This window comes from Vidua chalybeata, chromosome 2 (genome assembly GCF_026979565.1).
Source record: "Vidua chalybeata isolate OUT-0048 chromosome 2, bVidCha1 merged haplotype, whole genome shotgun sequence".
Classification (NCBI taxonomy): Eukaryota; Metazoa; Chordata; class Aves; order Passeriformes; family Viduidae; genus Vidua; species Vidua chalybeata.
In genome coordinates, this window is record NC_071531.1 from 21934216 (window position 1) to 21959663 (window position 25448).

General features: G+C 35.2%; 1 protein-coding gene across 4 annotated transcripts in view; it reads left to right on the forward strand.

The window, feature by feature from the left end:
* The window catches only part of NLGN4X (neuroligin 4 X-linked), a 164310-nt gene extending 148538 nt beyond the window's left edge, over positions 1-15772 (forward strand). For 3 of the 4 annotated variants that reach the window (XM_053935272.1, XM_053935271.1, XM_053935273.1), the window contains 3 exons: positions 352-537; positions 2440-3229; positions 11107-15772. In XM_053935272.1, coding sequence (XP_053791247.1) covers positions 352-537; positions 2440-3229; positions 11107-11956 — 1826 coding nt within the window. In that variant the 3' untranslated portion in view covers positions 11957-15772. Of the gene's footprint in view, positions 1-351; positions 538-2439; positions 3230-10325; positions 10393-11106 lie in introns of those variants that run through there. The other variant, XM_053935274.1, reaches the window with a different exon arrangement.
* Positions 15773-25448: the final 9676 nt, after the last annotated feature.

Below are 25448 nucleotides of genomic sequence, written 5' to 3' on the forward strand. Positions count from 1 at the left end.
ATCTTTGCCCAAAAATTATTTCCTAAGATTTTGTACCTGACTTACATCCAGTTACAAAATTTTTAAAATCATCTTTCTGTATTGTTGTTAAAGAAATATTTCAATAAGAAAATAGTGATTCTTCATAAATGGGATCTCTGAAGTAGGGAAAAACAAACTCAAGTTAAACAGCACACAGAATGAGTTTCTTTGCTTGCTCAGGAGACATTTAACTAGGACTGTGACTTTTAAAAAGAAGAAAAAAAAAAAGCACAGAAGATGAAAAGATGAGAAGAAGTGTTGTGAATATGTAGATATCCTGTAGCTAACTCTGTATCTGGTGAACTAAAATTATGGGGTTTTGCCTTATAGGTTTTTTAAGTACTGGGGACCAAGCTGCAAAAGGCAATTATGGATTGCTTGACCAAATCCAAGCTTTACGTTGGATTGAAGAAAATATTGGATCTTTTGGAGGAGACCCGAAGAGAGTTACTATTTTTGGATCTGGGGCAGGAGCTTCCTGTGTCAGTCTCCTGACACTCTCCCACTATTCAGAAGGTAACAATCCTCCAGGCAAAGTAATTTTTTTTTTTTAACGTTAAAATGTAGTGAAAATGCCAAATGAAGTAGGCTGAATTAGAATTACATGAGGTCTGTAATTTTTGTAAAATACCTACTAGATAGAATTCTGGATTTATATTAGTCAACATAAATATGTTTATAAGGAAAACTAAATGCTATTACAGCATAAATCTCATGCAACAAATGCCATGGGCAGTATACTTCTGCTAGCTTTATCAACAGATTCCACTGGCTCGCCTATCAAAGAATTTGCCCTAATTAAAATGGAAAAGAGCAATGACCTTTTTCATTTTTTTGTACACTCTTGGCTGCACTTCAAACATATATATAGATGCTTTCCTTACTTAGTAAAAACATAACTAAGCATTATTAAAAACTGTGTTTTACTCCCCACATGTGATCCCACACAACGTTCTTCAGATTTTGGTAAGTGAGCTGTGGGATTTCTACCCTCAGCACCTCACCCTCCAAAAAAACCCAAATCCAAACTCCAAGAATGTACAGCACCAGTACTGAACTATAAATATTCCTGGTGATAAGACCAAATCTGAAAGACTTGATAAAAGACAACACTAAAATATCTACTGTAGTTATTAATCCATGCCATTTCTATCACATTAAAACAGACAGAAATTTGTAACAGGTAAGCCACAGTCTGAAGTTATAGCAGGGAGGCTGGAAAACACACCTAATTTAGAAATACTTAGAATTATGCTTCACAATTCAGTCTATTGACACAAATAAAATTTCAGTGAATAACTGTTGAGCAATCCATGCCAAAATAAAGCAGATGGAACTATGAAAAACCTAACTGATTACAAATTGAAATTTTGTAGTGTGTGCATTCAGTAATCATCTTCAAAGGTATATCAACAAAAACCCCACATGCTTTTCTAGCTGTTATTGTCTTTTGCATTTTGAGAACTTGACAGTAGAAACCATGTGCAGAAGACACCCAAGTATTTCAGTTTAAATATGAAATAGGCCATTTAAGTGGTCTTACCAGAAAAAAAAAACACAGATGGGGCAGATTCACCAGTACGCTCCCCTTGCCTTTCAGTGCTTTAAACAAAGAAGCTCTTCAGATTGGGTGTTCATTCCTTTTTATATTAGTGTACATAAAACACTCAGAAAGAACCATTGAATATCATCTTACTCTCTTGCAAAACAATTTAAATATGTTTTAATTCAACATATAGGCAGGGTTGCACACACACACACACACACACACACACACACACACACACACACAATTCAACATATAGGCAGTGCTAACATATACACACAATAATAATTAAAAATTAAATGGTAAATAAAAAGTATCAGAGTAGAAGATTCAAAAGTATGAAATTGTTCTGATTAGAGCAGATTTTTTTCAAGTTAGTATGATGCATGGCTTTTGTGAAGGAAATGAGAATGTGTAATTTTCATTTGACCTTTAAACTACTGAAAGGCGCATTTATGAGTGTCATTTACATGACAAAGAGCATATGATTGCCTTTAGCTGCCAGTCCTTCAAAGGAATTTTCACAGGACTACCAATGCGGTAAAGCCAGAGGACTTCCATCAAAGATACAAGAAAACTGCAGTACATGAATGAGCTTTGTTCTTGAAACAGTAACCTGAAACCGTCATGCTTTTTGTGTGTGAGCATCAAGAACATGAGAGATTTTAATTAGTAGTCTATTCTATATAACATAAAAAGGGAGCAGAGAGTAGGATCTATGGAAATTGATTCAAAATTTCATTGTATGCATCCTTTAGGGATTCTATAATCAAAGCTTTGTTTGCTTAGTAAGAAATACATTTCATTTTTTTAATAGATATATATTTTTTCATATCTAATTTGATCTGTATTTAAATAATTTGCACCTGCAGGTTTGTTCCAAAAGGCAATCATACAGAGTGGAACAGCCCTGTCCAGCTGGGCAGTGAACTATCAGCCTGCCAAGTACACTCGGATATTGGCAGATAAAGTGGGCTGCGACATGCTGGATACCACTGATTTGGTTGAATGTCTGCGGAATAAGAATTACAAAGAACTCATTCAACAGACTATCACTCCAGCCACATACCACATTGCCTTTGGGCCTGTGATAGATGGAGACGTGATTCCAGATGACCCTCAGATTCTAATGGAGCAAGGGGAATTCCTTAACTATGATATAATGCTGGGTGTAAATCAAGGGGAAGGTTTAAAATTTGTGGATGGCATTGTAGACAATGAAGACGGTGTTTCTCCCAATGATTTTGACTTTTCTGTCTCCAATTTTGTGGACAATCTATATGGTTATCCAGAAGGGAAGGACACACTGCGAGAGACCATTAAATTCATGTACACTGACTGGGCAGACAAAGAAAATCCCGAAACAAGACGGAAGACCCTGGTTGCTCTTTTTACAGACCACCAATGGGTTGCTCCAGCTGTTGCCACAGCTGACCTGCATGCCCAGTATGGATCTCCAACATATTTCTATGCATTTTATCACCATTGCCAAAGTGAAATGAAACCCAGCTGGGCTGATTCAGCTCATGGTGATGAAGTCCCTTATGTGTTTGGGATTCCTATGATTGGTCCCACAGAACTGTTTAACTGCAACTTTTCCAAGAATGATGTCATGCTCAGTGCAGTGGTTATGACATACTGGACTAACTTTGCCAAAACTGGGTAAGTGTGACCTCTAGCAGTCATTTTATTGATAGCTTACTTCTAAAATAGTCAGTGTGCCATTCCAGCAGCCTCAAAATCTGATTTTGAAGTAGTAGTACAGAAATATTTGTGTTAAGATAGGAGGTAAATGAGACATTCATATTTAATAGATTTTTAATTAGTGTGTTCCCTCAAACTATTTTCCTTCAGCAGCTCAATGAGAATAATAACACACTGTATTTCTGGTTCAAAAAATAGGACAATTTCTAAGACAAAAAGCGTGTCTCAGAGAAAAGGTGGTTCACTAAGATACTGAAAAATCAGAGGCAACATGTCTACTACTTGAAGAAGGAACTGTCAGGCAGACAGCACTTATCTGCTACAAAAGAAAGGAAGTTCTTGTTTTTCAGTGACCTTCACAGGGATGAGGACTCAGGGAGGAATTAGAACAGAAAGGCAGACACTGGAAAATTTTTTTCCCTCTGAGGGCTATAATGGCAATAATAAGTACTTGACTGGAATGAAAAAGAGATTCAGATATAAATTTTGCTTTGAGAAAGTTAAAAATTAATTCTGCTTATGAAACAAAATAAAGACACCAATATTTTGAGGAAATAGAGTTGTAAACACCAGGGAAACAGCCCTCAAAACAGGTTGATCTGTGAGCAATATTAATAAATTCTGTTCTCTTCCTATAGCATTCCTTTAAAGAGTATTGCAGTGTTTTACTTCAGCAGCAAGGGCTTTTTTTTGTTAACCTTGAGTCTTCAGTACTGAATTAAAACAAAGATACTTGTGGCACAAAGGGGCTGTAAATCTTTCCACTGAATGTTTAATAGCAGGATTGGGCTCTGGAAACTGCAGCTTTATTGCACTGCAGTGAACAGTGTGCAGCTATATAAGAAAAACTCAGATGCCTATTGTGAAACACTCAGAGGCTTTAGCTGCCCTTGTAGCCTTCCATGAATCTAAATGGTGGTCAAGAGGGAGAGATTTTGCAGTCTTAACAAGAACCTCAAGCATAAATTAAGTAAAAACCAATCAAATGCTTTAGGTTAATGCACAAGGAAAAAAAAATTATTTTGTTGTCCTGCATATAGACAAACAGGTGCAAAAGCAGGCAGAAACCCTGGAGTTCAGCAACAAAAATGAATGAGCTGTGTAATATTTAGATGTATTTGGCAACAAGAAGTTATCAGTACTGGGATGGGCAAACTTTGTGATGAAATCTTGGTTTATGGACAGACAATGCTGCATGATGGCTGTACCACATGCTCAGAGATGATGATAACATCAGTTTGTCTTTATTTTGGTAGATGAAATGCCATGCATACATAGAGGACTTCAGATCCTTACAAATATACCTCACTGGAATTATTATGGAGATGAAAGATCTCCATGATCTCACTATTGTTTACAATTACTTTATTAGTATTCCCTGTAGATTAAGAAGTTGTATTTAAGCAGTGTTTGAGGCTGACAGGAGCTTCTCACAGTCCCAGCTGCCATCATTACTCATTATTTCAAGCACTTTCCAGCTGTTGCTACTTGAAAACTAATTTCAGCAGGATATACGCAGTTCTTTAGTTATAAAGCCATCATCATACTATACCTAAAGGCAAAACCAGGTGCTTTGGGAGAGCCATTAGTCACTTCTGAAACTTTCCCGTTGCTGATGAGACAGGAATGGGGTATATATTCTATTACAGACTCACTCCCTTACAGGAAGTCTGAAAGATGTATCATTAGAAATGGCCTCTAGCTGTAAAATTTCAGTTTTCAAAGGAAAGGAAAAGAGCAACACAATGCATATTATCTTGATGGGGTCTTTTCCTTGTTTGGGTGAACAATGATTAATTGTTCTGCATTGTACAAAAGAACACTTGGAGGCAAATAATATTTTAAGAATACATTTGTTCTGCACCTCTGGTTCCTCAAACAGAAAGGCAGAGATTGTAGCACCTCAAACCTCGAGCAACAGGATCTTTGGGGTAACTGTTCTCCACACTTGCTCACTCACTTGCAATATGGAATCTCTGTACCCACGCAAGTCCTTCGTCTCTCAAGATGAGTGATACAGTTCAAAACTGCATTGCTAGGGGCTCTGCTTTGTTTTTTTTTCCCCACCCTATTTTTAACTGATAATTTCCCATCCTTATTATGATAGTATTCATCTTGCTTTGTATTTGTACCCATGGCAACACATAAAAAAAATCTTTTAACGGAAAGATTTTATTATGTCGCATTTCCCTGTAGGCAAGCTTTGAACATTAGAACTGCAGATATATTTATTTATTTTTAATGTGTTTGAGACTTTTCCAATCTCTATGACTCTCCCACAGAGGCTGCATCCAGGGACTTATCGTAAGATTATGGCTCAGATGATGCATCATTCAGATGGACTTTGCTAGGCTTTTAATGACAGGCCATCCATTGCTAAAAAGCACACACTGTTTAATGGGCCTACTGCCAAGGCTGGGTTTGTAGGGCAGGTCAATCTTGTAAAATCAGTAGGTGAAAGACACAACACAGGGCACAGTGCTTTTATTGTGTTTAACTTGGAAGTTGGTTACTGAAGCTAGCAAATAGGAGGTGACAAAATGTTTAATGGCAAATAGTTTGTGCTTAAAATGAATGCCTTGAAGCTGCATTTTGCTAATCCTCTACCTATGACTCTTTTTTTTATTATTATTATTATGATTTATTAAGAGTTTTTCATTTGGACTTTTCAAAACTGTATTTTCAACATGCCTTAGGAAATAGGCAAACAATTTATTACAGAGTAAGTTTGAGATACTACATTTGGGATACAAAAATTACATGAAAATACAGATTTGAATTCCTCAATGCACAGAATTGTATGTGAGAGCTTCATTAAGAAGTGCACTTGGAGCTTCAGTCTGCTGCCAGTAGTGCCATCCTAACTGCAATGGTAATTTAATATGCCAAGTTCTGCTAGGACCATATCACCTCCTTTGCAGACACATCAGCAGGGGAAGAGTGAACAGCATGAGGTCAGTCCTTCATAGATACTATGCCAGCTATGCTCTTGTGAAGGATTTGGAGTTTCACACAGTAGATACAAAGCCGTGCTCTCATTACAGGCATCTATTAGGTTTCTAAAAATTGCCCTGTTTTTGAGGAATTGCAGTACTCTACTTTTTCTTCCATTCATCCCACTCTACACCTGTGTTGGTATTGGAAAAGATAAAGCTCTAGAGGATATATCCTTGTTTGCTTTGTATTTCAGGTAAATACTCCAGAATAATTTTGCTACCATTGATTCTGAAGCACAAATCTGAGTTATTAAGAATGTCTGTGTTTTGTATGTAGTTTGGTTCTCTAGTAGAAGACCTGATTAAACTTGCAGTTATTAAAGTGTAGTAGTTTCAAATAAATTCTTAGACAACTCTTTTATGATGCTGTTGCATTTATTTTTGATGTTTTCATCTGAAGAAATAACTGTCTCCAGTGGCAAATCTGTGTTAGTCAAAAAAAACCAGTGTAGTTATGTAGTTATGTTTGTGTTCCTTAACTGTTAGTCCTTAGCTGACAGGGAGCATGGCAACAGTGGAACCTGGTGATAATTGAGGAGAGGAGGTAAGGGAAAACATTCCTGTGTACCAGTCCTTCAAGCAGGAACGGCTTTGGCATTATTAGTATTGTGACAGCATGTAAAGAATCAACAGAAGAATGAAGAAAAGCCAGTTTTTCTCTCTCTTCCATTTTTTTTTTTATCATACAGAGAAAAGAGTACTACTGAAAGAAAATAAAGTATCTAGGGGTCTTTCAGAGTGTTGGAGACAAAGATTATGTAACTGTGAAGACATTTTGCTCTCCAGTGAATATAAAGAAGAACACAAAATATAAAACATTTCAAATGCATTAATGGAACAGTTCCATTGTCCTGAGTGATAGTCAATGCTGTAGCAGAAGTAGTTAGAACACAAATGATGTTTCACCATCTTATAAGGAATTTGGGATATGAGAAGACTTCTTAAATCATTATTCTTCCCATGAAAATATAATCAGCTATGAAAGACCCAGTTCCTTCATTTACTGTCCAGGTCAGCTATTAATCTACCTTGTGAACAGAAGTGTGTGTTGCTCTTCAGTTGACATCCATTGCAGGCATATTTACTTTATATCACCTGAGAAAAAACTGATGTTTTGATTTTACATCTCTAGCTCATGAGGTGTGAATTGAATGACAATATACAAAACATCTTAAGTTGTGCAAAGTTAGTGCAGACTGAAAGTAAGAGGAAAAAAAGTGACAGGTGAAATAGGACTATTCTGCACATTAATAAAAATATACCTTAGACAAGATATGTTCTGCTGTCATATGGAAAAATAATTCAGGCATTTCATGGTGGAGACATTTTTTGATGGATAAGCTATCTGAATTCTAAAGGTGGTAAAATAAATAATGAGATAGCAAAATAAATAACAATAATAATCAGTCTTGTTATAGTAGTTGGATGAAGAAAAGAATAAGCCTCCCTACTAACTGACAAATGGGGAAACAAGAAATCTCCTCCCTATGACAGCCAATACTGTAATAAGCACAGCACTCGAAATATGTTCAGATTATACTGTTATCATCCTTATTGCAGTGGATTTTTAAAAGAAGGTTTCCTGGCAGTCTTTGTTATTAAATTACACACTTCAGCCTCAAGAACATCTAGAAACACAAAGGAATTGTGAGAGTCTTAAAAAGGCAAGAGAAAAGTTGAAATAAAAGTAACAGATCAATAATTTTGTTGAACAGATTATTCGATAGGAGAAATGATTGTCTCTACATCTATGTTTTATGCCTACCAATAAAACTCGAAAATGGCTTATAGTAGGATAAGCTGCCTAACTACTCCAGGAAAAAACAAGTCATAAGTTAGTTGTAACTTCATGAATTTTCTGCAGTGTACATAGCAGAATGACCAAGGAAAGGAAAAATGCTCTTGTTTGTATCTACTGAATATTTTTGGCAAATGATCATTAGTCTATAAAATCAAGATCCAAGGCCATTATTAGATTCTTTTTTAGGACTGGACTTAGTTTCTCTTGTAAAAAAACCCAACATACTTTAAATATCTATCTTCCAAATTCAGAGAGACTATTCAGACAATTTTATTGATTTTTAAGTGATCAACCCTAGAGTTGATTTCAATGGCAGAGCTCTGATATCCTCAGCAAAGAAATTACTTGTCTGTAGGAACGGCTGATTTTTCTCTGTTTCTTGTTTCAATAGACAACTTCATGCCCACACAGAGCCATGTAAACAAATATTCAAATACAAGCCCAGGCTCATGTAATGTTATTTTCTCTCTTTTGTTTGGAGGAGGTGGTGGCATAATTGGCTGCTCCCAATAAATACAGTTAAAAATGACAGATGGAAGTAGAGAATGGAAGAGAGGAAAAAGGAGGCTGATATTTACTTTTTTGGTAGGATTTTTGTAGGGGAAGGGAATCAAAGGATACAAACCGGTAAGTTTGGAAGGGACCACTGTGAGAATGCTAATTTTAAAAAATGTTATTCACTAAAATAATCATCAGCGATGATGATAATAATTTTTATAGGACCACTAAAAATTTTAAAAGTGCGTGTCCAACTTGGCTTCTTCTTAAAGTGAGTGATCGGCTTCTTCATCTCCTATACAGTGTATCAACTGCATCTTGTTTACAAGAGCTAACTTAAGGAAGAGTCTTTTGGGATGTGAATCAGAGCAGCAAGGAGGGATGGCACAAGATTTTGTGCCAGAACTCTTGCAGTATTTTGAGTTTCTGAGAAGAAAAATGTTTTGCATTTAGATAAGCTTGTTGATTTTTAATTTGCTTTAGAATTTATATTTTGAACCTCTAAGTTTTTTCAAAGCAGATATATTGAACTGGATCAATATCTTTGTGTTTAGATTTTCTAGATCTTTCAGTCTGTTCTTTAATAACAAAAGAAATAGCTTTATTTCCTTCTTCAGTTCATGTTAGAATCCCTCAAAGCAGCAGCATACAACTGTTTCTGTACTGCTTGGAAGGGAATATTACTTCTTTAATTTGAACTGGGATTAACAATTATGAATAAATTATCTGTTTTTTTTCTGAACTAACACAATTTGGCTAACTGTTGAAAGAGAGAAAGAGAGAGATAGGGGGAAGGAGAAAGAAGAAAGAAAGAAAAGAAAAAGAAAAGAAAGAAAGAGAAAGAAAAGAAAAGAAATGGTAACATTTCAGAACCTTTAGTTTGTATTTTTTATATCTTATTGAAATGGGAAGGATGATATCTATTTAAATATTAAAAAAAAAAAAAGCCAGCACACTAAATCACCCCCAAACCCCCCAAACACTAAAATCACGAGCATAAGTAAGCCAAAATACCAAAATTATATGGAAAAAAAATTCTGTTCTCTCAATAGAGAGTAAGATACCTTCTTTCAGGTAAAAAAGAATACAGGAATCATAAAATTATTAAAGTCAAATTACTTGTCTCATTTAAGAACTAAGGAATACCTCTTTATGTACAGCAAAGGAATGCTAAAGTATGCTATTAGATTTATGGGCTTTTGGAAATGGGAAAAAAAAAAAACAAAACCACATGCTTTAAAATCTGTAGGGATGGGGTTTAGTATTCCCAGAATATACATAACTGTATATTGGATAAAAGGAAAATATTAAAATTGTTTTCACAGGAAATAAACCAAGGCATATGAATGAATAAAAAGGAGAATGGAAAGTTCTGAGTAATGCAGAGGAAATATATAATGTACTCTCAGTATAATACATCACAAAGCCACAGAAAGCAATCATTGCTAGAAAAGACGATACAAATTACTGTGCAACATACTATTAAACGTAGTATTACCAATTTTAGCTTTTTGTAGTTTTTCATGCTATTTATTTAAATTTTATTAAAATTATAAGGGATATGCATACGTATGCATACGTTATTTACATCTAAATGCTCTTTGTGGCATTGGGTTGTCTTCATTTTGAACCTGTAAGAAAAAAATATATTTGGCTTACCAATTTTGAAATTATCTCTGACTTGTGTAGTACTTTTATTTTACTACTACTGAAGTACTTTAAAAGTGGTTGATCTCAGCTAAAATATTTCTCATCTCAGTTAAGGTCCATTGTCCTTTGGCCACCAAACCCAGTACTTCATAGCAATGATCACATAGAACGTTCAAATAGTCATCTGCTAGTGAAAATGATGGAAAGATTTGTGACCCAAAGGTAGTTCAAAGATTTTTTTCGCCTAGTAGATACTTAAATGCAAGAGGACTAGTAGCTCAATAAAGGAAAACAAGCAGAAATGGTTCCCAAGTACATGTATTAGCCCTGCTACTTCAGGTTTTGAAGAGGTTTTTTCCTTGTAATATACACAGCTAGTATAATTTTATGTGTTCATAAGGACTTCCAATATTGCCATGGGCCTTAGATGCCCATATTTACTACTTACAGCAGTGGAAGTAGTGGTACCTTAAATGAGAAAGTTAGCGCAAAGTCTGGAGAAGGGTTGAACCTACACATTTACTACAGGAAGAGGTAGTTCGTACTTCTCTAAGATGGTATGTCTCTAAGACACACTCCTTGGAGAATGATACTGAATCACAGAACTTCAGATGACCTTTTGGGAACTGAAACACTATGATTTCTGCATTTTTTTCATGTTAAAAAAAATATTGTATCTGAAATGCTCTGCGCAGTAAGTAATTTCCTTTGATTATTTATTAACAGCAGTTACTCAGTTAGGGAGGGTTTTTAGCTTCTGCCTTTAGGTACTGTAGGTATTGGATAAACTGTAAGATTTAGAGGGTTTTGTGTTTGTTTGCTTTTGTTTTGTTGTAGGTTTTTTGTGGGAATGTTAATAATGACAGTCGTCTGTTTTAATTTTTTTTTAGAGATCCAAACCAGCCTGTTCCACAAGACACAAAGTTCATCCACACAAAACCCAACCGCTTTGAAGAAGTAGCCTGGTCCAAATACAATCCGAAAGACCAACTTTATTTACATATTGGCCTGAAACCCCGAGTTCGTGATCACTATCGAGCAACAAAGGTTGCTTTCTGGTTGGAGCTTGTACCACACCTTCACAACCTGAATGAAATATTTCAGTATGTTTCCACAACAACTAAAGTCCCCCCTCCTGACATGACCTCATTTCCGTATGTGACCCGACGTTCTCCTGGGAAATTATGGCCAGCCACCAAACGTCCAGCAATGACACCTGCCAACAATCCCAAACATTCGAAAGACACCCATAAAACAGCTCCAGAGGATACAACAGTTCTGATAGAAAACAAAAGGGATTACTCCACAGAGCTGAGCGTCACCATTGCTGTGGGGGCCTCCTTGCTGTTCCTCAATATTTTAGCTTTTGCTGCATTATATTACAAGAAGGACAAGCGGCGTCATGAGACTCACAGGCGCCCCAGCCCCCAGAGGAACACCACCAACGACATAGCACACATACAAAATGAAGAGATCATGTCCTTGCAGATGAAGCAGCTAGAACATGACCACGAGTGTGAATCGCTGCAGGCCCATGACACACTGAGACTCACCTGTCCGCCTGACTACACGCTCACTTTGAGAAGGTCCCCAGATGACATCCCGTTAATGACACCCAACACCATAACCATGATTCCAAATACATTAACAGGAATGCAGCCTTTGCATACTTTCAACACCTTCAGTGGAGGACAAAACAGTACAAATTTGCCCCATGGACATTCAACCACTAGGGTATAGCTCAGCCCTTCCCCATCTACCCTCACAAGCCACTTGGAAGAAAGAAAAAAGAAAAAAAAAAAGAAAAAAATGAAGAAAAAGTAATATACCATCCATTGAACACCTTGTCAAAATCTAAAGTAAAAATAAGTAAAAGAGAAGGACAGTCATTATTTTCTTACTGATCCTTCCCACAGAAACTCACTGATGTTAAAGATCAACTACAAACCCTGTGAAATGTGAAAAGTGTACATTGCTGTTACAATACTGCTTTAAGATCTCAGCCACTTTGATTGAAATTTGAGGCCAGAAGAAGTAATTTAAAATGATGTTGTAAGTCTAACAAGCAAAGCAGAGTCTTCTGGAACACAGAGCCAGTGACTGTACAGGTGTTTTGTTTTGGTTTTTTTTAACTAAATAAAGTTATAAAAAAGATTCTTTATGTGCCATACCATGGCCATTGATAAAACAAAGACATCACCATGGGCTTTTACCCAGCATATGAAGCTGTAATTCAGATGGGGGAAAATAGAATTTTATTATTAAAAACAAAAATAAAAAAAAAAAAGAGGAGGACTGACTATGCAGTAAAATACGTATAGTTCTGTGCAAAGAGATGACTTGCCAGCCTGAACTATATTTAAAGAAACTTTGTAAAAATGTACATAGCTGTGAGTTTAAAAACAAACAAAAGAAGAAGCAGCTTTTATTGATGTTTTCAGTTTGAAAAGAGCTTTTAGAAAGATTGTGCATTCGATTGTGACCTATGTGTATATACATTAGTCATATGACCTCTGTTTCCTCCAAGACCAAAGGAGGAATTTCTTCTTAATTACTAGTGGTTAACAAAGACCATGAGTTTTTTCTAACATGTTTCATTTATATGAGGCCATGGTGTCATGCAGAGGATACAGTTGTCTGTGTGACCTGCGTATTTTCTCTTACAGGTTACACTAGTGCATGTTAAAGTATTCATAGGAGATTGTTGTTCTTTTCTGAAACATTTTTTCTATAATTTAATTTTGTGTTAGCCTTTGTTAAATTCCAACACAGCAATGGATTGGAAAACAAAGAGAAAAAATACAAAAGAAAAGAATTACTATTTTAAGCTTGTTGAACTGAACCAAGAAACATCCAATAATATATATTTGGAGTCCAGTTTGTAATTCTTGGTTATTGTGATACATTAGGAAGAGTTTTGTGCCCTGACAAAAACAGTGAAAGCCTGTGTTTTGGTCAGCCTTCTTCAAGGAAAACTAGCTCTATACTCACCAGCAGATGCAGTGGAATCTCAGCTGAGAAAGCACCTCCTCAGCATTGCTAAACAAAATAAAACTACAATTTGAGAGTTGGGAAATGCAGGGTTGGTTGGCTGGCTGTTTTTCAAACTGTTCAGAGTGATGAGTATGTAAAGAACTTCTCAGCCAAGTATCTTGTTTTGCGCTTGAGGGCATACCTGTCAGAAAATTCTTATTTGCTGATTCATTGCACTCAGTCCTACAGTCAGTGAGCATTATGGAGGGAGAAGCACAGAAATCCTCAGCTGTTCTGCATTTGAATAAAACTGAAAATCCCAGAGAGCATCACTCTCAGGAAAGGCAAAATTATTAGCTGGTTATTCCCTTCTGCCTTTCCTTCACTAGAAAAACAGGGGCCAAGTAGAGCTATCAAAGTAACTTCGCAGTTTGATTCAAACAACTGATTTGAATGTGAATAGTTAGAAAATAGTTTTTGCAGATGAAGATTGCTTTATATTTTGTCTTTGAAAGTTACTCCATCATAGAGAGATAGTAACCAAAGATCTTTGAACAAATTGGTCTGCACTTGAACGTGGCTATCCCAGATGTATTTTCTATTATTAATTCACAGCTAAACTGCATCAATATCATATGTCCTATAATGATTAACATAAGATGCCTTGTACCTCTTCTTGCTTTCCACACTTTTTGTTTTCTAATAAAATACCTTGAAATAGTCCCCCCTACAAATAAAATCAAAGACAAGGTTATTCACTGAGGTCTATTCATCTGCACAACTCTTTGTTGTAGCAGGCAGTAAAGCAAATTCTGAAGGAAAGAAATAAAAAAGAAATAAAAAATTAATGACATGATAAAAATGCAACATGTGGCTAATATAATCCTTTATCTACAGAAAATGTGCTATAAATCTGACCTGGGAGCTCAGGTTGGAATGTGATGAAGCAGCAACCCCAAAGTAAATGGAAAATAGTTTTGTTTTTTTCACTGATCCATCACATAATATATTAATGCTGACTCTATACCAGGCCATTTCCACCAGCTATGTAATGCCGCAGGTGAGATGCAGCAGTTTATAACTCTTAAAAAAAGGTTTAAAAAAAAAGAAAAAAAAAAAAGTTAAAAAAAAAAGGTAATGATGCTTGGCATCATAATCAGTTGGGTATGTTTGTAATGTGACTTACAGTATTTGTTTAGTACTTCCAATTGTCTTCTGCTAGCAATATGTACAGTACTGTGTCAGGCTTGTGACATTTGGGTAAAAAAGTTCCTGTAAGTGAATGATTTTAGCTTTTAAAAGTAATTACAATCAAGTTGATTTAATAATTTGATACATCTGGACTGATGTATGATTTATAGAGGGAACAGATTTATAGGGTCTTCATAGAATTCTATAATAATGATATCAAAATATACTTTGAAACTGTAAAAGAAAAACTAAAGTACTTTCCCAGGCTTATATTCTTGTCCTTAAGAGGCACACAGGGTTCAATGGTTTCTTCTGTTATTGTTTTGCAATTTTTTGGTTTTTTTTTGCCTTAAGTAATGATAGAAGATATATATGGCTGGACACATATGTATAAACTTTTCAGCAGCATTTTTAATAATAAAATATCACGGTATTTTCTAATGCTTTGTGCAAATAATTACGTGTTCATCCTTTTGTGTAGAAAGTGTTTCAGAGGTGTGTTTTCTGCCCCATCTCTATTTCATTATCTACTGTAAACAATGCCTTGATACTCAGTACAAAAATATTAAAGTAACAGAGGTTGCACTTTTAAGTTAGCATTGAGTTTCCATGGCTTCTGTAGTTCTATAAGCCTGCCAGTAAAAGGAAAGCAACTCAGACAATGAAGCTTTAAAAAAATAAGCTCCATATAGTTATTACATGTATACACTGCAATTCCCATTGAAGTAATGTTTTAATTGTTTTTTTAGTATTTCCTGAGGTGCTGAAAAAAAAGCTTGGGTAAGCAGTTTCCCATATTAGTGTATAGCTCAGCTTCCGAAAAATAGAAAAATATATCTTCCAAGTTAGGGATCAAAATAATGCAGATAAATCTAATATGTCAAGCTCTGCAAGTCACTGCTTCATTTTTATATTTTAAGTTTAGATAAACAATGGATTTTGTTAGAAAAAAAATGTAAAAGTAGCAACATATGTTACACATATGCATTTAAGGTATTTACATATATTGCAAGGATGTTAATATCATTCTTCCCTCAAAGGCTGAGAAAGCAAATAATTTGTTCTTTTATTAAATCAGATTCTGTTTATTAACCAGGTTTCCTTTCACTGGAAAGGTATGTAGACACTTTAGTAATTTGAACTGGGTATGTTTTCTTTCTGTAACTATTCTGCTGAATAGAGGTACTAACAATAATGTTTGATTAATTTTGAGCATATTAGTGAAGAGTATTTGCAAAAATCAAAATCTTAATTAGTCATATCAAAATTTTGATATGAAGAATCAAGCTTCTGTGATAGAAACATGCACCTACTGACCTAATTAAGCAGCTTGAATTTTGAATATTGAACTTGTGTATAAAGCTTTTGCAAATAAAGTGCAGATTTTGAGTTTTTCAGCAAATATGTTTAATTACAGGTACACTTCAAATTTCCACATCTTGCTCTGAGATAAATCATACACACCGAAAGGGGTTACAATTGTGTCATTTCTGTGAATTATTCCCCTTAAATTTCTAGGTGAACTCAATAAATTTTCTTATTTTCAGCTAATCAGTTTCACATTTAAAAAAGATAGCATCTTCAGAACTTTGTTCATGCTAACTTAATACTGTGTAATTTTATTCCTTTACTGCCTGAAATATAAATATGCAGATTAGTATGTTCCTATTTTGGCTTTGCTAAGAGTATTACAATTTAATGGTATTTAATATCACATAAAAATCATATGAAATAATAATACCATGGCAATTATGTGCTTGTCTCAGATTTGTGATTTTACAGTTGTATTATTTAATTATTGTCAACTATTTCTCATATTTTCATCTACAGTTTTTTGGAATCACAAACCTCATCAGCCTAAATGTCTCCAGAGGCCATTAGCAGCTGATGAAAACTGGGATTTTTTTCCCACTAGAAATTATGATATTGTAAATTTAATATCATAATATTTTTAAAACTTCTCAACCCATCAAATTAGCCTGGAAAGTAAGATATTAAATTAAATTAAATTAAATTAAAAATAAAGAAGGGTTTTGGAAATGTCTAAACATCTTTTTTGAGCTATAGCATAATAAATATTTTACTTTCAGATGAAGATTTGATTCAAGCCATTTTCTTTGGTGTACCACAGTGGGCACTAAGCTTCTCACTGTGTCTTCTAAAAGTTAAGTTATGTTTTAAGGAAATTATGCTTTCTTAGTCTTTTGTAGCCTACCCAAATTATTTCATCCAATTTTTACCGATGTAAAGAAATTCAGATCACTCAGATTTAGACACAATCCAGTCACAAAGTCCAAACCAGAGGAGTTTTGTCATAAACCAAGTAAACTGTAGCTCGCCAAATACACACTAGTAATTAAAGACAATATGCAGTAATATCTCAACAATCCAAATGTAAAATAAGCATCTAATAAAGAAGGTACATTCCACTGTTATCAGGGGAAAGTTTACAAATTTTTTTGCAATATCTACATTTTCTGAACTTCATTTTCCACCCCTTCTCTACATAAAATAACAAAACCTTTTCAGACAGTACTTTCTGGAATATCCGCATACATAAATGAGGAAGGAAATAGATAATCTCTTTTTGTTTTCTCTTCTACATAAAAATCCTCAAGTGTTGAAAGCATAAACTGTTCTTCCTCTAGTGCCTTTTATCAGGGCTTCTAAGTTATCTGGGTGATTCAAAGTAGTCCCATTCCAAGAGCTCCAAGTTTAAGTGAAAGGGAAAAGCTAGACAAAGGACTGACATACATTGGCTTTGACTTAGACTATGCAGCACAGTTGTATTTCTCTCAAAGAGCCAAAGATGTGGCACAAAAACAGAAGAGAGTTTTATCTGTGTTTTATTTTTAAAATACTGCATTTATAGAGACCACTTTTTTCCAAGATTTTGGCCTATATCTTGCTTTTTGCTGTACCTAACTCAAAGCCCTCACTCATTTCATGTCCTGTCATATCTTTTATCCCTTTTTACATACATTCAAAGAGATGCAGATAAGTTTTCATGTGTGGTTTTTTTCTGTCACAACATTTAAGTTTGTTTTCAGACTTGCTCCATTCTGTTCTATATGACTGTGAGAGAGCATTTTCATCTGAGACTTTGCTTACTGCTTTAAGTGTTTATGAACTTCTATTGAAGGGGTATTTACATGACAGTTTTCCTCATCCTTGAAATGCATCGATGTCTGTGACTGCATTTTGCGCCAGCCTAACAGCTTTGCTTTGACTCAGTGTATGTCTTAGTGGGAAGTGCCAGCTTGCAGCCACCTCTCCCGTTACCCTGCAGTTTTTATTATTGTTATTATTCACTGCTGCCATTTGTTTCTTTACTACACTGATCTTTAATCAAAGGTAAATTAAGTTAGTATGTCATTCTATTCCACAGCAAGATTTCTCAAACTCTACGTTGTTCGTAATTCTTGTTTAGATATACCTAATTACATTGTTCCACCAAAACATTAAAACCTTTCTAAGCTATTATGTTTCCTGATTCTACCATCAGTGCAAACTAACAGAGGGCTGGCACAGTCAGCCTTGTATGACAAGAATTCGTGATATACTGTCTTCCACTTGGTGGGGACTTGTTTCACATATGAAGGAAAATAAATACAATTAACATTTTCATGCATCAAAATTGCATTACACCATGTCAAAGTTGAGCAAGACCCAAGGTAAAATTCAGAGAAAATACACTAATGATTATTTTGTATGGCAACAATTTGCAGGTTGAGCTGCATGAGTGCTTTGTACAGTTTAGTCAATGGATATCTCACTTCAGAAACAAGACTAGAATTTGAAGATTTCAGGAAATGAAGATGGTATTGCAAAAGTATTTTTAATAGGGTTTCTGCTTTCAAAATACCTACCAGCAGCAGCAAAGAAACTGCAGGAAGTATGTTTTGAAATAAATAGGAATCAAATGCAAATTGTTTCTAAATGAATTTGACAGGAAGAAATATGATACTATATGATATGAAATGACCTTAAAATAATGTGATGGATTGCTTCTGTGTGCTTTTCTGAACAGAAAAAATGAAAATTATCTCAATGGATAGATTTTTACAGGTACTAGTCAAATTACATCATTACAGAAAATGAGACTATAATGGAATTTTGAACAGAGATTTTGTGTCATAATGGAATACCATATGGATTTAGATATGCAGAACATAATCTACAGTGCTTATCTGGGTATTGAGAAATATAAAATTAGATCCCAAGATGCCCTACTTTAACCAGAAGACAATGCTGCCATTGTAGATAACACAGCAAAGTGAAATGTGCACATTTCTCAGGGAATGACGTTAAGATAAAGTGCCAGACTCATAAAACAGGGAAGAATGACAGTACAAGCCAGACGAACGTCCTGCCTGATAATCACCCCGTATGTGGGCCCAACAGAGGGATTATGTTTCAAATCTGCTTTTTTCTTCATTTTCCCAGGTGAGGGTCCATGGAGAAAATGTCCCTGGAATATACTCTTTTCCACTAACCACTGGCCCTTGAGCCCTCAAAAATCTCCAATAACTGACATGTTAGAGGTCCCTCTAAGCTGACACTGGGACTGTGAAAGAAGAAATATGAACAGTTTACTTATTATCAGTTTTTCTTTTTTCTCTTCTTGGTGAAGGACTATCAGAAAGAGTTAAGAGATGAAAAGTGATGTGCAGATAATTTACCCCAGTACTCAGAGAAGGGCCAGCCAAACACCTTACTCAGTTTTCAGTTGACCAGGGAAAAAGCAATGGAGGCACTCAAGGAGCAGTGGTTTGTGAGGGAGTTTCTGGAGATGGGCAACAATCAGCTGCTGAGTTGATTCGTGAGACTTGAAAGTCTTTTGCACCCATTATAATGGCTTCATTAAAAAATATCTATGCTGCTTCCCAGACTGTGAATACTGCACCTTTAATATAGCAGAAAATCAGTAAGGATGTGATTAAAAATTAATCAAATAAAAAATTAATTATCAAAACTAAAGCTCCAGTATGTGTGAGAGAAGTAATACCCAGCATTGTGTAATCCTCTCATCTGACTGCAGATGTTTTACTATGCCTCCAAATCAGACGCAACAGAGATTTCTGGTGGAGACCTGAGAATAAATCATCATGTGTATATACACAAAGGTAGAAAGTGGAATTCCATTTGCAACAGCTCCATAAATTGCTGTTTCAATAAATAGCAAGTATGAATTTATTTACCTTTTGTTGCTGTGTTTTTAGAATGTGAGGTAAGGTATACCAAGGACACATGTAACAGCTGCTAGGAGCTCTTAGACCTGCAGCACATAGCAAAAATTAAAATTAAGACATAAGTTGTTGGAACTTTGGACAGCTGAGACCAGGTTTCTGTTAGGAACCTGGTCCTCTTCAGCTCCTGCTGCTAACCTCCATCCAGATCTTACATGTAATGAAGGGTTTTCTTCAGAATAACTGTTTCTTCTTCTAGGAGGCTGCCAAGTAACTAGGGACTAACATAGATTGAAAACAAACATTGCCCCTCAGGGTGGTGGTAACATGTCAGTGACTGCACTGATCTCTGTAGAGCAGGTTTACAAACTTCCTTGGCACTCAGTAGTTTATTGATAGCTGGCCAGTCAGAAACAGAGAAGTCTATTCAATATGTACCATGTGAGAAATAACACCAACCACAAAACAGAAATGAAGATAATTCCTGTTAGTAAGATCATGGTGATATAGAAGCACTTCAGCAATTTCCAAAAATTCTTGTGAATCTTGCATGTAACAAATAATTTGGAGAGTATAGGCAATGCTGGAGGAATAGATAAACACTTTTTATTGTTGCACAGATGTGTGTGTTTGTACTAAACTGATTATAATTCTTCATTTAGAATTCAAGATCTGATCTCAGCTTTGTTTGTCACCTGGAATTATTTGGGTTTATGATTTTCTGAATAGTTTTGGAGTTTATGCACTATGAACTTGTAGAGTTCTACTGTCATCTTGCTTTCCTTAAAAATAGAGTTATTTACAATGGGAAAATTAATACTTTTCGGTTATCTCAATGATTGCCTGAAAGAGACTGTGTGTTTGAGCATACAGCTTTTTACAATTGTCCAAATCTGCAATTCTGACTGTAAGTGATTAGAAATTTAGCAGTTGTTTTCAGAGCAGTTTCTTCATTAAGCCTTGAAATGTTAAAAAAATATGATAGCAATATAATTTTGTAGCATACATTATTTGGGGAAATAAGGTTTTTGGTAGATATAACATCTCAATTGTTTTAATAAGCAATATGATGATTGGTGTGAAAATATATAACCTTTTTAGGAACTTCTGCTAACATTTGAGTCTAGAAGTCTACATATTTAGATGTTTGGGATGTATTTCTACATCCATCTATATATGAAGTTCTATTTATTACATATATATATGCTTATTATATGCTTCCTGACTGCCAGTTTTCAGAGTCAGATTATAAAAGCTATTTTCAATTATTTACAATTCATAGAATACAAAAAAAAAAAAAAAAATTAATGTTTTACAAGTATTTTGTATTGTAATTTTTTCATGCATTTACATAAGCTTTTGCTTTGAAGATCCACACACAAATGCAACCGAGGGAAAGATGAGAAGATAACTTGTCTATTTAAACTCACTTGGTGAAAATAACTTCTTACCTGCAAAAATTCTTTTGCAGAATGTAGACCTCAGTTGTTCCTCAGAAAAAAAGAAGAAATCCCATGAATCTGTAAAAAATGAGGTTACAGAAATGTGAGTAAAATCAAGTTATGCAGAATGGACAAAGGCGAGTCAAAAGGATGGCAGGAGCTGCTGAAGAATTGTGGCTGTTAACCAAGGACACATGAGGAGGAGCCAGGAAATGGTTTGAGGCTGGATCCACTGAACTCAAAAAAAGTATAAACCAGAAACCAGGAGAATAACCAGAAAATCCATAATACTGAGAATAAAGGATCGGAAAATAGTGCACAGGACAAAGACACAATGCTAGACTGCCAAGCTGTGTTTACATTAGTACTTTTGTTTGATTCAGGAATGTACTGTTAAAGGAAATATGCCAATCCCCATTTATTAAACTTTCCTCACAAACTGAACTTTGTTGTGCGTTGCAAGCGATCTTGGAGCAGGTGAGATGGATTCCTTTTGCAGGCATATACTGAAAGATGCGATCTAGTAATGCACCCCATGCCTCCAAGCAAACTGATGACATGAGGATGCAAACCATTTGAGGTGTGACACTTCCCCACAGCCTTGGCATCAGCCCTTGTCCATCTTCTGTTTAACAGACTAGCAATTTAGCAATATGGCCTCTGGCATAAAAATTGCAGTCTTTTCCCACCGCAGCAAGGCTAATTGATCCTGTTGTCTAAGTTCAGTTTATGGTGCAGTGCTTTTGAGTTCAGTCCCAAAATGCATACTAAACTGCCATGTTCTAAAACCATTTACAAAACACTTGCTCGTTTTTTAAATTCTGCTCACAAGTATGAAAAAGGGAAAGGGCAGGTCCCACTCTTGACTATGTAGATTATATTAATGAAAGGATATTTATTTTCTAGATAAAGCAAGCATGCACATGATACTAAAAATAATTCTGCTACTGGTGGTTTAGGGTTTCAACAATGCAATTAAATTTATTTTTGTCCACCTAAAAACCTGAAATAATTTCAAAAGTGTTTTAGTGGGAGAATATGTACTCAAGGTATTATATGTTCCTAACACTGACCTAAAATGCCAAACACTTGAAGATGTTCAGAGTGAATATATCTAACAATATTACAAAACAAATAAACAACCCAAAACAAACAAAATAACTTCACAATTTGAAAGGGGTTTTATCTTTTGAGTGCCCCATTTGATTTTAATCCTTTTGCACTGTGAAATCCAAGCAGTGAGTAACATAATTTATTTGGAAATATTATTATACTCACTTTGGCAATTAATTTAATTACAAAATATGGGGTGATGAATTAGTAATTTCAGTGTGATTCCATGGTTCTTCCCTTCTTATACCCTCTAAATAAATATTACAGCCATAGATTTGCCACAGCAGTAGATTTGTCACTGCTCTCTGCAAAAGAACAGACAGGTATGTTTCTGGTTTCTTTTTCGCACCAGACATAGTAAGGATTTTGGTGTCAAAGCTAGGCTTTTTATTATTTTAGTCCTGGCTATTGCAGGTAAAAGATCCTGTGCTAACTAGGAAAAGAGACACAACATCCTATTCAAACTTCCATGATAGTTCTGTTATCGCATCAATTGAGAGAACTCATATATCATCCTGTACTGCAATGCCTAAATTTTGACGTTTTCTCAATTTAAAGGCATGTATGAATATATCTCTTTCATTCCACAAGTGAAATAATAAAAGATTCTTTGAACAAAAAGCCAAAACAAACAAAAAACCCCAACCCAAAATGTTTACAACTTTATGGGGGACAAATCTATAGAAGGCACCCTAATCTCAGAGAAAATGAAATTTTCACCTAATACTGAGTCTGATCCACATCACATGTGGTAGCCAGCAGTATAAAGACAAGTTTTCTGTGGACTTCAGAAGTACAAATCAACAGAATCCTTGCTGATTAAGATAGAGATTAATATTGATTAAAATACATTTTTTTGAATATGCTCTTTTTTAAGGTACTAAAAATAATTTTAAGCTAATGAATAATCTACTGAATAATTAAGGTTTTAAATGCTGTCAGAACTTCCTACACATGTGAAACTTCAGAAGAAAATATTTATAGAAAATCACACATCAGTCTAAAGAATCAAAGTAAAACAGGGTACATAGAGTTACCATGTCTTATACTCTTGGTAAAATTGCATGAATTAAAAACCAAATGTCACTGATATTTGGTTTAAAAAAAAAAATAACCTGTAGTAATATAGCTGCATTGAGGTTTTAATTCAGTTGTGAATGAGGAAGGTATAGCATCAAATTATCTTGATTAAGAGAAATGTCTTATATTTCATTTTAGCAACTCTATCTCTCCATGAAAGATTTTAGGAATACAAGGGCTGCAAGTGTGATTTACATAAAGTAAATTTACAGTAAGCAACAAAATTAAACAGATGTACCCTACTAACACCAAGCATAAATTAAAGAGTTATGGGATAGAGAATGGAGAGTATCAGGGCAGTTCTGCCACTCTGGAGTTATTCAGCTGTTTAGCAGAAAAGGAAGAACAGAAAAATGTGAAAGGATAGTAATTCTTAGGGAGAAGAGACACCTATGGAGGAGGTAGGAGCAAAAGAGGTATAGCACTGGGCTCAGAGAAAGAGATGTAGAAAAGGTGAAGGACTGTGGTCTCAAGTTGGTAAATTCAGAGATAGAGCTGATGTAGAAACTCTGAGGGCAAGATTGACTTGGTGTTTAAGTAAATAATTATTTTTCAGTAACAGAAATCAAGTGATTTATGAAGATGACCAATTTTTTTTTTTCAGATAACTGTAAGCAATCAAAATTATATACTTGCAGAAGTTGAAAAAAATCACACTCACGGCCAGCTCTGATTGGAACATGAAGTTGAATCTTTAAAGGCTAGAGGCTTTAACATATATAAGCGCATTGCAGAGTGGGACAAGAACCGCACTGTCTGGCTATTTTTAAGTAAATTTATATCCACAGTGGTTTTCCCTGGCACCAAGCAGAAAGTGTGATCAGTAATGCACAGACTTATCTAGAAGACCACTTTGAGTGTGCATGGTCTTCAGCAGCACAAGGTAGGCCTGGAGCCTTTCTCGATGATTTGCATACTCAGTGAGTCCATTTCTAGTAGTTCATTACACCAGTAGTCATTGAAATGGCTATGAGAACTTTTGGGAAAGAAATCAAAAATAGAAGATATGGTCATGGACTGCCTGTATCAAGTATTTCAGAAGCAGCATTCTGTGAGCTAAGTATTTGTGCTGAGACTTCAAAATGGAAAAACAACTGCTGTTGGGACAAGGGATAAAGATACAAAAGAGCTATGACATAAAATCTCAGAATAGGTGAGAGCAGGGTTTACATTTACAGGGGTACAATAACAGTCACGCATCACAAAACAAAATAATGAAATAGCATATGAGACATCATGATGGAGATAACTATTAGAAAATAGTAGATCTAAAAAGAAGAGAAAACTAGAAATAAATAGAACAGCAGCAGATAAACCATGGGGCTGAAAAAAGTTTCTTCATTCTTTTCTTACATTTAGGTACAAAAGTTGTACAAATGTTACATAGAGGTGTGTAACCTCTGTGTAATAAAACTATATGATATGTATGTAGTAACTATAATATTAATGGTCAGCAGAGGCTGGTGAAGATGTTGTGAGAAGGTGCAAATGTAATAATACTGTGCAAAATGTATGCGCATACACACTGTTTTGATTCTTTCTTCTTATTTCTTCTGGTAACACATGGGCTTTAGTGGCATATAGGTGAGGTTGGTGAGTCCACAAGGGCACAGTTTTCTACTGAAAAGGTGAGTGACTGTAACCAGAAGATGTAAAAGGAAATTTTGTTTTCTCTAGAAAATAAGGTACCGTGTTCTGCTCAGAGTTATTCTTCTAAACACACTTTAATGTTTTATTATCAAAATCTCATTCTTTTTCTAAGTTGTAGAATATTAAAATACTTTCTATATTAAGTACTACTGAAAGCCAGCTATTCAAGCACACACTTTGTGAATAATAAAATCAGCATTTCTTTTTAATTTTTTTTTTTCACCCATTATGCTATGCTATGTATCTGGTATTTATTTGCTCTCTCTGTCTTCCTTTTCCTCTGTGCATACACATACAGGTATGAATTTTAATCTGGCCTTCAGTTAGCCAGAGTGAGCATGGATGTGAACACAAGGACACATCCAGGGGCAGTCTGGACATAATATACATGACTTGGAGTGAACTGGTTTGTTCATTTTCTTGCCACCACTACTGTAAGATGCCTATTAAATGGGTCCTAAGGTGCTCCTTGGCCCAGTGCCACAGGTCATATGCCTATGTTGGTCTGTCAAAGGTTGTCTTGGCCACAATGTGTAGTTGAGAAAATTCTTCCATTTGCCCTCTAAGAGGGTAAAAGCCATAATTCTTTAAACT